This window comes from Falco punctatus (genome assembly GCF_963210335.1).
Source record: "Falco punctatus genome assembly, chromosome: 1".
Classification (NCBI taxonomy): domain Eukaryota; kingdom Metazoa; phylum Chordata; class Aves; order Falconiformes; family Falconidae; genus Falco; species Falco punctatus.
Window position 1 is genome coordinate 70,333,044 of NC_137580.1, and position 11,818 is coordinate 70,344,861.

Genomic DNA, 11,818 nt, shown 5'->3' on the forward strand with positions numbered 1-11,818 from the left:
CTCCATCGAGTAGAAGGCAGGGACGCCTTCCACTAAACCAGGTTGCTCAAAGAGCAAATTCATCCAGCCTGGCCTTGAACACTCCCGATGATGGGGCATCCAGAACTTCTCTCAGCAACCTGTTCCAGTGTCTCACCACCATCACAGTGAAGAATTTCTTCCTAATATCTAATCTAAATCTACCCTCTTCCAGTAATAAGCCATTAACTTGTCCTGTCACTACAGGCCCTTGTAAAAACTCCCTCTCCAGCTTTCTTGTAAGCCCCCTTTACGTACTGGAAGGCTGCAGTAAGGTCTCCCTGGAGCCTTCTATTCTCCCCGCTGAACAACCCCAACTCTCTCAGTCTGTCTTCATAGAAGAAGTGCTCCAGCTCTCTCATCTCTGTGGCCCTCTTCTGGACCCACTCCAGCAGCTCCATGCCCTCCTTATGTTGGGAGCCCCAGAGCTGAAGGCAGTCTGCCAGGTGGGGTCTTGCGAGAGCAGAGTAGAGGGGGAGAACCGCCTCCCTTGACCTGCTGGCCACGCTGCGGGCGCACATTGCCGGGTCATGTTGAGCTTCTTGTTAACCACCACCCCCAAGTCTTTCTCTTCAGGGCTGCTCTCAATCCATTCTCCACCCAGCCTTTATTTGTGCTTGAGATTGCCCCCACCCATGTGCAGGACCATGCACTTGGCCTTGCCCAACTTCATGAGGTTTGCATGGGCCCACCTCTCAAGCCCTGAGGGGCACCTCCATACCCCTCTGAGTTACCTACTAATATCACCTGTCACCTTCTCTTAGTTGTGCTGATTGTTATAGGGGGAGCAGATCAGGCTGCCTTACTCAGCTCTAGTGTCTCTCCTGATGTGACGGGTCTTTCCTCTTCAGTCTGCAGAGCAGTGAAGTGGTTCTGCAAGGGCAACTCAGGCTTTGGGGAAAGTCTCTTCCTCCTAAGGGCTACTTGCTGTTGTAAGCTTCCATTCTTCTGCATATTGATTTTATACTGAATACTTAATATTCACCAAATTTCCCACCATTTCTTTTTAAAATTATTTTTTTAAATCTTATTTTTAAAAAGGAAGCTAATCAAAGTCAGAAGATACCTGGTTTTTGCTGTTTGTATGGTTTTGTTAAAAAAAAAAAAGTGATTTCTGTCAGTCATGCATATTACAGTTTAACAAAGAGCAAGTGCCCAAGTCTTTTCAATCACATAAATCTTAATAAATCAGAGGACCACCACACTTGTGGGCTTCTGCTATAAGTACTGCTTGTTTTCATTTAGTTCCCACTATCATATCAGCATTAAACTGCTTTGAAGTCTATACTGTATTTAGCCTTCCATTTTTACAGAAGACACTGGCATTACTTAAGATGGGGGCTTTTATTTTCAGTCCTCAAATAGCTCTAAATGGTCCTTGTTCAATTCAATCCAGGCATATTTTTTTCCTTTCAGCTATTTAAACTGTAAATGTTTAATGAATAAATGAAACTGATGAATAATAGAAGGGTGTACTATATGAATGTATATTTTAACATATATTATTCAATTTCCTAAAAGTTCAATTCATAAACGCTATTCCATACATTTTTCTATTTTTAAAAAAGCTTTTTTAATGTTTTGTATTTTCCATTAGAATATAAATAATGCTTACTATTTCAACCATACCTCTAATCTGCTATTTAAAAAAATAAACAAAACCCCACCACTTTTTGTTGAATACAGTCAAACTTGAATTATTTATTCTTCATGAGTTAGCATTCCCCCATGCCATTGAGAACAACTAAAAAATGTAGTATTCGGGGGGGGTATTTGGAAGAAAGTATAATGATAAGTAGCGAGTGAAAAATATTACTTCATTACATTTTAACAGGAAAATAGCTTGCTTTGTTTGAGAGACAGAACACATGCATGTCCTCAACACTGAGAAACTTGGCGGGTAACGTATGTTAAGGCATGAACTGAAATGTGTATTCACACAAGGACTTAAATAGATTAGAGAGCCCTTGACAGGATCTCAGTGAGGTCTGGAGGGACAATATTGTTTATCTTTTAGTCTATTTCTTGTAATAAGTGTTTTACCTGGTTAATATGGTATATCTAGAGTAGGGGATCTTGGATCAGGTATTAGTTCCTAGATCCAGTTGCAGTATTCAGTTGCACCTTAACTTGGTGTCACAGCAAAACTCAGGCATCCATGAAAAACTTTCTTCCTTCTCACATCTGATGTTGGTTTCCATAGAAAGAAAACCCAAGAATGCAAGCTGGACAAAAGCTGTAGTACACTTCAGCAGGAAGACCAGGCACAGCTATTAAGTCACTTGGCTGATGAGATAGGAGTTTTCCTTGTGGTTTTAAGAGGTTTTCCTAAATAGAGTAAGATGGAGAACCTTGTAAGAATGTACTCTCCTCATTCCTTCCAAATTCTTTACCCTAAAGTCATGTGCAAAATCAGGAAACTGCTAGAACATGTTTCACAAGGGTAAAGAGAAGAACAATAAATGCATACAGGACCTATGGACTTCAGAGCTACAAGAAAACTTTTCTTCCTCTAAAATAAAGGAATGAAGAAATAAAGACACCTACTAAAAAATTCTATTGGAAAAGGGGGAAGATATTTGCAGTTCTTTTCTTCAGCTATGAAAACCCACAAGATTCAGCAACTTGCTTGAAGTTTACCAGTACATACAGAGAGAAAAATACAAAACTTGAGAAAAGATATTGCATTTCAGCTTCATAGCCTTACATTAATTGTGTCTAGCTCTTAAACAGAAGCAACAGCAGTTATAAAAATCCCTATTCCCTTTTTCTAAAGAACATCCTTAGGCATATACAGACATAAGCACATCACATTTACCACACACAAATGAAACATTTAAAATGCCAAGTCACCAATGAAGTTTTAACAATTTTTCACCCTTTATTTGCTTTTCTTTTTTGATTTCCTTATTTGAACATTGTATTTATCAATAATAATAATGAAGTATTGCAGTATGAATCTGTACTTGATATAATCATAGAACTCAGAAATAAAACTATAAGGTAGTATACATCAAGACAGCTGGACATGCTACAGACAGCATTTCCAAGAGAAGCCCACTACTCTAAGTATCCGAGGAACCCACTACTGCACCAACCACTGGAAAGGTGGAACATACACTTGTAAAACCATCTCCTTTCATCTCAGCATCCTTTAAGAGCTTCTCTGGACAGGAAAGCTAAGCCCTGCACTGCACATTACAAACCACCACTATGTCCAAACTCTGCACAGATGCTCAAAGACTGCAAAGAGTTGAATAGGCTTTGAAAATAGGTTTGTTTTTTTCAGTTAAAAGCAAACATTACTATTACTACTATTTATATATTTATTTTTACTTAGTAATAAGGGTCCTGGGTTTGTAGCACTAAGACATTCCTAACTTGGGTAACATTCCTAGTTTTCTATGTCATTCCTAGACAAGCTGTTTAATTTAGGACATATTATCTTTCTTCCTTTTTTAAAAAAATTATCATAGTCTTAAAGAGAGTAATTCAGCACCAAGACAACAAGTTTCAAAGGACCATCATAAATACCAAAAAGATCAAAATCTTTCTGTGCAGCATCCCACCCAAGGGAATACCTATTGCTACAACTACCATATTCTTTATCTAGATTTAGTTTTGGGTCTATCTGCACAGCAAAGAACTGCTATACAAAGACTTACCCTTTGGGTTTTTGCACACTATTACAGCACCCTGAACATTTGACTCTTTCTACCCTCACCAGAACTACATTTTCTTTGCTTAAAATAGTATGGGACCTATAATTAAGTGTATTCACAACAATTCTTGCTCTGACCTGACAGAGGACACAAATGTATCTTCTACATGTGCCTCAACATTAACAATAGTTTTCCAGCATTCTACATACACATAAGAGAGCTACAACTCTACCAATCATGTTTAAGTCAGTTTTTATAAACAGACAGCAGAAGCAAGTAATAATAAATGAATAAATAAATCTATTTTTATCCTTTTCGTGTTTTGTTCCCCCACAGGTTGAAGGGTACTGCTCTGAAAGTTCTTATGCAGCTGATCAGTTAACATTTACTGCAGACCTGCATATTTTCAGTATCTGCATTACCTATCCAAGATTTTACTTTCAAAAGACTGAGTACTCACAAACACACCTGTGGTAAAATGCAACAGTAATTCCTAAGTATTTTGAAAAGAAATCCCAAGTATTTCAAGGAAGGTAAACAAACAGGCTTTTAAAAAACATGGACATTTAAGAAAATCTATTCATGAACTGTCTGTCCCACATTTTCAAAAAAGCTCATCTCCTGAAAATAATGGGAACTACTTGGCACTACATGCTCTTAAAAAACCTTGGCATCTTTTCAATAACATCTGTCACTTATATTTTTGAACTACACTGATACTACCTTCATGATCAAAAAGGAAGAAGCTTTCCTTTCCTAATCGCAATATACATTACTGTGTACTTCAGGGTTAAAATACTCTGAATCAATGCTCAGATGGTATACTAGTAAAACATTGCTCTCTGATGAAAGTATCACTGAATGCAGATATTCCAAATTGTCTATACTCAGACAGTAACTGTATTTCCTATAGATGTTTTGAGGTCTCATTCACCATAAAAGCAATTTCAAGATACTGCTAAAATGATTTATACTTACTGTTGTAAATTTGTTTTTAATAGCATGTAATATTTGGCAATAATGAAGCATCATTAGTTGGCAATTGGTCATTTAATAAAAATGACTGCTCATCACCCCTAAGTTTACAAGGAGCAATGAACCATAGCCACAAACTGAAGCTATTTATAATCTCCTGTATAAAGTTGCAAGTTATTTACAGCTGTTAAGCATGTGATCTGAAAGCAAAACAGTGCTTTCCAGACTCAGCTATACCTCTGCTTGAACTATCTCAACATCAAAAATGTGTAAGCCTTAATTGTACACAAAGACTCACAAAAACATTGAAAAACAAAGTAATGATGGGACTGCTTAAGACTAGTTTGCTTTAACTGGCAGGCCTGCAATTGCATCAAATTATACTCTGTGGCTTAGTACAAAGACTCGCTTTCTTACTATACAGGGAGCCAATAAACTCTAAATAATAATCAATATTATCACATGAAATAGGTCCTAGTTTAAAATTTAAATCCTGATATTTGTGACTCTTATCATCTTCACAGTGGTTTCAAAATGCCTAGATATTTAAAATAACATTCTGAACTTACTACTTTTGTTTACATTTAATAAAACCTAGCTGTTTATCACAGATCACATTGTAATAGTCTGGTTTTAATTTATACAAAAGGTTAAGTCAACTTTATTTTTTAATGATAGCCAGAAATGACTGGACCTTCCAGGAGGATATAATTATATCACAAGCTATTGCTGCTGTTTGCATTGTGGCACTTAAGCTTACTAGAGGAGTTAAAACATTATTTATTACCTACAAGCAAATAAAGGAGTATATAAGCTAACCTAATGCTCAAAGACCAGCTTCAAAAGATACACAGACAAGAAAATAGTGACACTTGGACACAAACATTCTTCTTTTCAGAAACTGAGATTACTGCTTTTCCACCATTACTGTGGCATCAGTGATACAATTTTTCAAATGTGAGTGGTCAATTGCTTGCATGCAAACTTCAGTAATCACTGCTTGGAAGAGAAGGGAGACCAGAGAGGATTATCATTAGGAAAATGCCTTAGAATCAACTTTTAAACCTGAATCAGCAACCCAACACGTCTGAGGACAAATGGTAGCTTTGTATTAATCATAAGGTACTTGAGTTTCAAAGCTTAATGGATCCATTTTTCTTCTTCCTTATGCAATGTATTTTTAAAATATCAAAATCTAGTTTCTAGCCACCACTCGCCTGAAAATGGTGTGCCTGGAGTACACATCGGAATAATTTCTTTACCCACAGTGAAGATCTCTATTTATACATTCTAAGGAGACAGATTTCAGCTTTAAAATATCTGAATATTATATCTTTGTTTCTCACTGCAGAAATACCAAAATGTTTCATCAATAACAAAAAATAGGAACTTCCTTTCAGAATAAGACAACTGTAAACAGATGACAGTATCTTTTTGCAGTACGGGCTTCTTTGACACTCAAATTACTAATACATTATTGGTAGTAATATTAATTATTCATATTATGATGTTATTGCTGAATATGCTTCAAAGTTCCACCACTAGACCCCTTAGATTTTGAATCAAGTCATGGTCTGAGACCTATTTTGTCCCTGAAAGTGAAAGGGTTTAAAATTTTTTAAGGCTATTAAAAATTCAAGTGATCCCCAATTCTCAGGAAAAACAAAAGTCAAGTATTAGTTGTGTCTATTCACTGGCCAGATTCCCTCACAGAACATCTGTCATGTAAACACTGCCCCAAAAACAATTGGATGCACAGAAATGTACACCATGTAAATAAAGAGTTCACAATGGAAGACCTCAGTGCTGATATTTATGTTCATAAGTATGGAGAGGAGTGACAACTCAAACACAGCATAGCCATTTGCGAGTTATACTGCCACTACCTCCTACCTCAAGTGAAGACGGATGTCATCAAGGATCATGCATAATGGATATTTTATTTCTACTAGGTACAGCATGTTTAATGGAATTTGCATAAAGGAGTTTATCTAGGCTACAGTTTCCTACAAAGTACTGACAAATAACAAGTTTGTCCCTCACATCAAGTATCCCAAACAGGTTTCAGATTTGTGCTAGACAAATCCACCCAAATTTGGGCAACCCACCCAAAGCAACTTCAATACCTCACAGCTAGTGTTTCATCAGGAGAAAACAGACCTCTTCTCACTGTGGAAAGAAAGGTTTGGTGCCGCAGTAAAACTGCAATAGAGGGGTCTATGCACTGAGGACCCAGGTGACTGAGGCTTGTGCAGAGCAATACATGAAAAAAAAATGACAGAGACAGATGATGACAGAGTAGAAGGCCAGCATATTCACTGCTGGCTGAACCTACAGTTAGTTGTTTCCCTGCCAATGTGTGGAACTGGCTGCCAGCAGCTGGGAAACTAGACATCCCTCTTTGGTGCCCTTACGTATTTGCTCAGCAATTACTCCAACAATTTCACATGCATACTCTGAGCTTGACTGCCTTTATTCAACAAAAACCAGACTTTAAACTGGATGTCCCCAGCCCATGCACAATTCTATACCATCATTTATACAAAATGATCACTAAGCAAACGTCTGATTATCAGAATACAACTGACCAGTCACATCTAGAAATATGTTTGCCTAATAACTGGGATAGTACATGCATATTTAGAAATGCTGTTAAACATGTGGTTTTGCTCATGCACACTACTTTTTTCTTTAAAGAACTGTGAAATACTGCGAGTCTAGATAGAAAATCCTACCTGTCAAAGGCTAGGTAGTAGTAAAACAACTACATCCATTTTACAACCAGCCTTGGGCAGAAATCAAAGCAGTCCTGAATTTTGGCATTTTATCTAAAGCAAATGTATTACGCAACAGTTGGGAAAATCACTTTGCCTTTCCTCCCTAGTGTTTTCATCTGTATAATGAGAGTAGTAGGTAAAGGTGGGTTGCAATGCTAACGTCATTAGAATGCTGCATTTGATAATTAATATATTATATGGTTACTTTGATGTTATAAAAGGATATAAAATATTAGTTACTCTGAAAAAACCTGCCTTGACATCTGAAGTAGTCATTTAAAATGGTGAAACAGAACAGTAAACCAATGCATTGAGTCACCTTTGCAGAGCCAAGCTTTCAGATCTCTCTTTCTTGATTCCTCATTCATAAAGAAAGGATAAAACATCGTCCCATCTAATGGAGGAGTCACAAAGGTAAAGCTGAGCTCCCTGTTGCAAGCATGTCAAACCTCTGGCATCTGGCTGCACATCTTTCATTTCCCCTTTAATAAGTGCCCAGCTTTGCTGTCACTGGTTTGATTTATGTGTTGCTGAGCCTTGCAAACGCACATGAAGAAAACAGGAGCAGTAAATACACAGTATTTCTGTGAATAAGGAAACATGACTGGGAAGAATGAACACAGGGACATGGAGTCAGGGGTTTCTGGTTCTGATTCAGGACTGCCTCTGTTTTACACATGACCTTCATAAGTAATTTATCTTTTCATCAATTTTTTTTCACCAGTAAATGGGATGATAATACAGCCCAATACTACCAAGGGACTAATGGAAGGTACAGTAACAGTTTTGAGGAACATAAGATAACGTGACAAACACCCATAAAAACATAAATAAGGAAATGAGTATTTTTGTGCAACGTCTAGCAAGGTTTTACTGTATGGTATAAAATAAGGCTGGATCCTGAATGCTGAAAGACTGGAAAAGGATGATCAGTTTTTAATTAATACCATAGCATATGATTAGCCAGTTGAGACTATCCCAGAGTGAATATACAGGTAGGACAGAATTAACATTGCTCATACAACTTTTATTCTTTCATGTCCTAACTTTCCAGTGCCAGACTTCCCACTCTTCAGAAAAGTTACGTTCTGTACTGCAAGACAGTAATAGGCGCATTGAATACTACTTGGAATTCAGGGTTATTTTCAAGGAAAAGTTATCTAAAACTGCCTTGAGGTACCAGGACCAGCTACCTCAATAAAAGCTCTGGCATAATTTGTCATGAAAACTGGTAACATAAGCTGAAATACCAAAAGGAAAAAAAAAATTTTTTTTGGACCAGCCATGCTAACTGGGTATGCACCCAATAAGCACGCAGCCTTATCAAGACAAAGCAGATAATACCTCAGGTAGGTTTCTCCACTCACCAGCGTGACACTTGGACGACAACCTGAGGAAGCCAAGGCACTTCCCGGGGAGCAGCGCATCCCATTTCTCCACAGGAACCTCACTGCCACACCACCGCCACCACCCCTCACCGACAGCCCGCCAGCAGCCCCAGAGGAAATCACCGCACCTGCTCCCGCGGGCATGCCCTCCTGCTCGCCGACCCCTCACGAAATCACTCCTCACCCACGAGGCCTACCTGGGCACGGCTCTGGCCGGGCCGCAGCCCAGCCCAACCCGACCCGACCCACCTCCGCTCGCCCCCGTGCCGGGCTGGCGGCTGTGGCGGGGCGGCCCCCGGCCCCTGCGCCAACGGCTGAGGCAGCGGGCGGGACGGGCGCGCGCCCACCCTCACACCCCCGCCCAGCCCCCCCGCACCTCACCGACCTGCCGGCCGCATGGCGCCGCCGCCGCTCCTCGCTCGGCCCCGGGTCAGAGCGCGCTGTCCCGGCCGCTGAGGTTGCCGCCTCCGGGCCGGAAACGTGGGGCCGCCCCCGGCTCCTCCCGGCCGTGGGGCTCCGCTGCCCGCGCCGGCCCCCCCATATTCCCGCCGGCGGGCAGCACCTGCGCCCGGCTCTTGGTGGGAAGGGTGAGGGGACCCCGGCAGTACGCCCCCCGCCCCCGCCTCCCGCATTAGACGCCGGTCGAGAGGCCTCGGCCGTCGAAGTTGGTGGGATGCAGAGAGAAAATGAGAAGGCAGGTGAGCCTTTCCAGCTCCGCAGAGGGTTGGGTTTAGTGCGCTCTGCACCAGGGACCCCAGGTCATCCCAGGGACCCGTCGCCTTGCACAGAAAGCCCAAGGGCGGAGGGCACCTGGGCAATAGTCCCCAGAGATCTCTGTCGTAGTATGGCAGTCCCTGTGCCCTGCCGGCAAGGTGGCGTGATGCAGCGTTGACTTAGTATCTCTGTGATAACTGTGCCATATATTTATTTTTTAATGTGGCACAGAAGAGAACCAAAATGTAAAGAAGTAAGATGAAGTAGCCAATGAGAGAGACTGCAAGCACCAGCTCACTGCTGTGCTGTCTGCAAAATTTAGTCAGGAGCCATCGATCAAGGTAGCATCTTTCAAGTTCAAAATAAAGGTTTGACCCACCACGAGGAGCCGGAGTTGCGCTTTAAAATAGGACTGCAGGAAAACTGAAAGTACTTTCTGGAAGAAAGAAGTGTTGAGCTGGTGTCCAAAGGAAGCAAAGCTTAACCAACTGCACTTTATGCATGAGTATGTGCTTCTCGGCCATCTGAACATCCTGAAGTGTTCCCCTTCCCTACCAGAACTTTAATGCCTTGTGACTGATTTTATTGAAATTTATCAAAGGTTTTAGAGATCTCAAAGGTGAAGTGGCTAAGTATAAGTTTCAGGAAGATGGGTGTCCAAAATAGAGGAGACAAACGTGCAGCTCTGCCTGAAGGAAAGGCTGCAGGGTGAACTTCAAGCAGTATTAGAGAAAGCAAAATCCACATAGAGGCAGTCTTTAAACCTTCCGTTTGCTATCAGCCACAAACCACACAGCTGCAGGAGGCTGGACTTCAGTCAAAGAACTACTTCTGTAAAGCCCTTGCACGCTTCAGGGCCTGTGTCCAACTGAAATATGTAAAAAACTGAACCATCGTGAGCTGTTCCTGTTTCTCTTCTTGCACAGGTAGATGATACTTGGTTTTTTATTTGGTATGTGGGTTTTTTTTAGCGGGGTTGGGGTGGGTCAGTATGCTTTTGCTAATGAGTGGGTAGTTTTGGTGAATTTCTGGCCTGGCCTACCACACAGAGGAAACGAGAAAACCTCTAGCTACGTATATGCAGGTGTTGTGGTTTAACCCCGGCCAGCAACCAAGCACCACACAGTCACTCGCTCACTCCCCCCCTTACCCAGAGGGATGGGGATGAGAATCAGAAAGGAATGTAAAACTTGAGAGTTGAGATAAGGACAATTTAATAGGTAAAGCAAAAGCTACATGAGCAAGCAAAGCATCACAAGGAATTCATTCACCACTTGCCACGGGGCAGGCAGGTGTTCAGTCATCCCCAGGGAAGCAGGGCTCCATCACACATAATGGTTACTTGGGAAGGCAAACACCATGCTGCTGGATGTCCCCCCTTCCTTCTTCTTCCCCCAGCTGTTATACACAGCATGATGTTCTGTGGTGTGGAATATCCCTTTGGCTAGTTCAGGTCAGCTGTCCCAGCTGTGTCCCCGCCCAACTTCTTGTGTTCCTCCAGCCCTCTCCCTGGCAGAGGGACTTGGTATCAACATTACCAAGCAACAACTAAAAACATCAGTGTCCTATCAGCATTGTTCTTACACCAAATCAAAAACACAGCACTGCACCAGCTAAGAAGAAAATTATCCCAGCTGAAACCAGGACAACAGGAAAAATCCAAACTAGAACCAATTGTGTCAATCTACAGATGCATCAGGAGGAGCCTGGAATACCTCCCATTGTTCCTTTCTGCTCATTTTTCCCTTCATGTTCCATTCATTGAAGTGACAAGTATCTCGACAATACCTCATTCCAGTACTGTATTTTTAGACACAAGGGACGCAGCACTAGAGCGTCAATAGTCTTGAGTCGTGAGCGGGATGAACAGGTATGAGATATAATTGAAGAACCATTATGTCAAAGTTAAACATTTGGAAATATTGTATCTGACTATTTTGCCAAGACAATAATGATTTCTGCTTCTTAAAAGACAGATTAGATAATGTGGTTGGAATCAGTTGGGATGATTTAGCAGTCTGAAGATGGTCTTCACTGTAGGAGTAAGAATTCAGAAAAATAGAAAAGATAATTAATATAAATGTATTTAAAAATAAAAATAACTAAAATGAAGCTTGGAACTCTGTTATTCTACTAAACCAAAGCAAAACTAGTTTTCACTGGGTGTTACGATGAGGGGCAAAATGGAATTGTGATAAGCCAGTTCTTTACATTTTGAGAAGAAATAAAAGTAATCCAGCACTGTGGAAATGAGTCCTAAAAGGAAGAATAAGGTTTGTCCTAC

The 11,818-nt window shown here is 40.8% G+C and overlaps 1 protein-coding gene across 4 annotated transcripts in view; it reads right to left on the reverse strand.

The window, feature by feature from the left end:
* Nucleotides 1–9,553, reverse strand: part of BANK1 (B cell scaffold protein with ankyrin repeats 1) — a 167,161-nt gene extending 157,608 nt beyond the window's left edge. Inside the window, exon 1 of one of the 4 annotated variants that reach the window (XM_080386518.1) lies at nt 9,206–9,553. In XM_080386518.1, the coding sequence (XP_080242644.1) occupies nt 9,206–9,452 (247 nt within the window). In that variant the 5' untranslated portion in view covers nt 9,453–9,553. Of the gene's footprint in view, nt 1–8,776; nt 9,002–9,205 lie in introns of those variants that run through there. The other 3 variants (XM_080386519.1, XM_080386517.1, XM_080386520.1) reach the window with 3 other exon arrangements.
* Nucleotides 9,554–11,818: the final 2,265 nt, after the last annotated feature.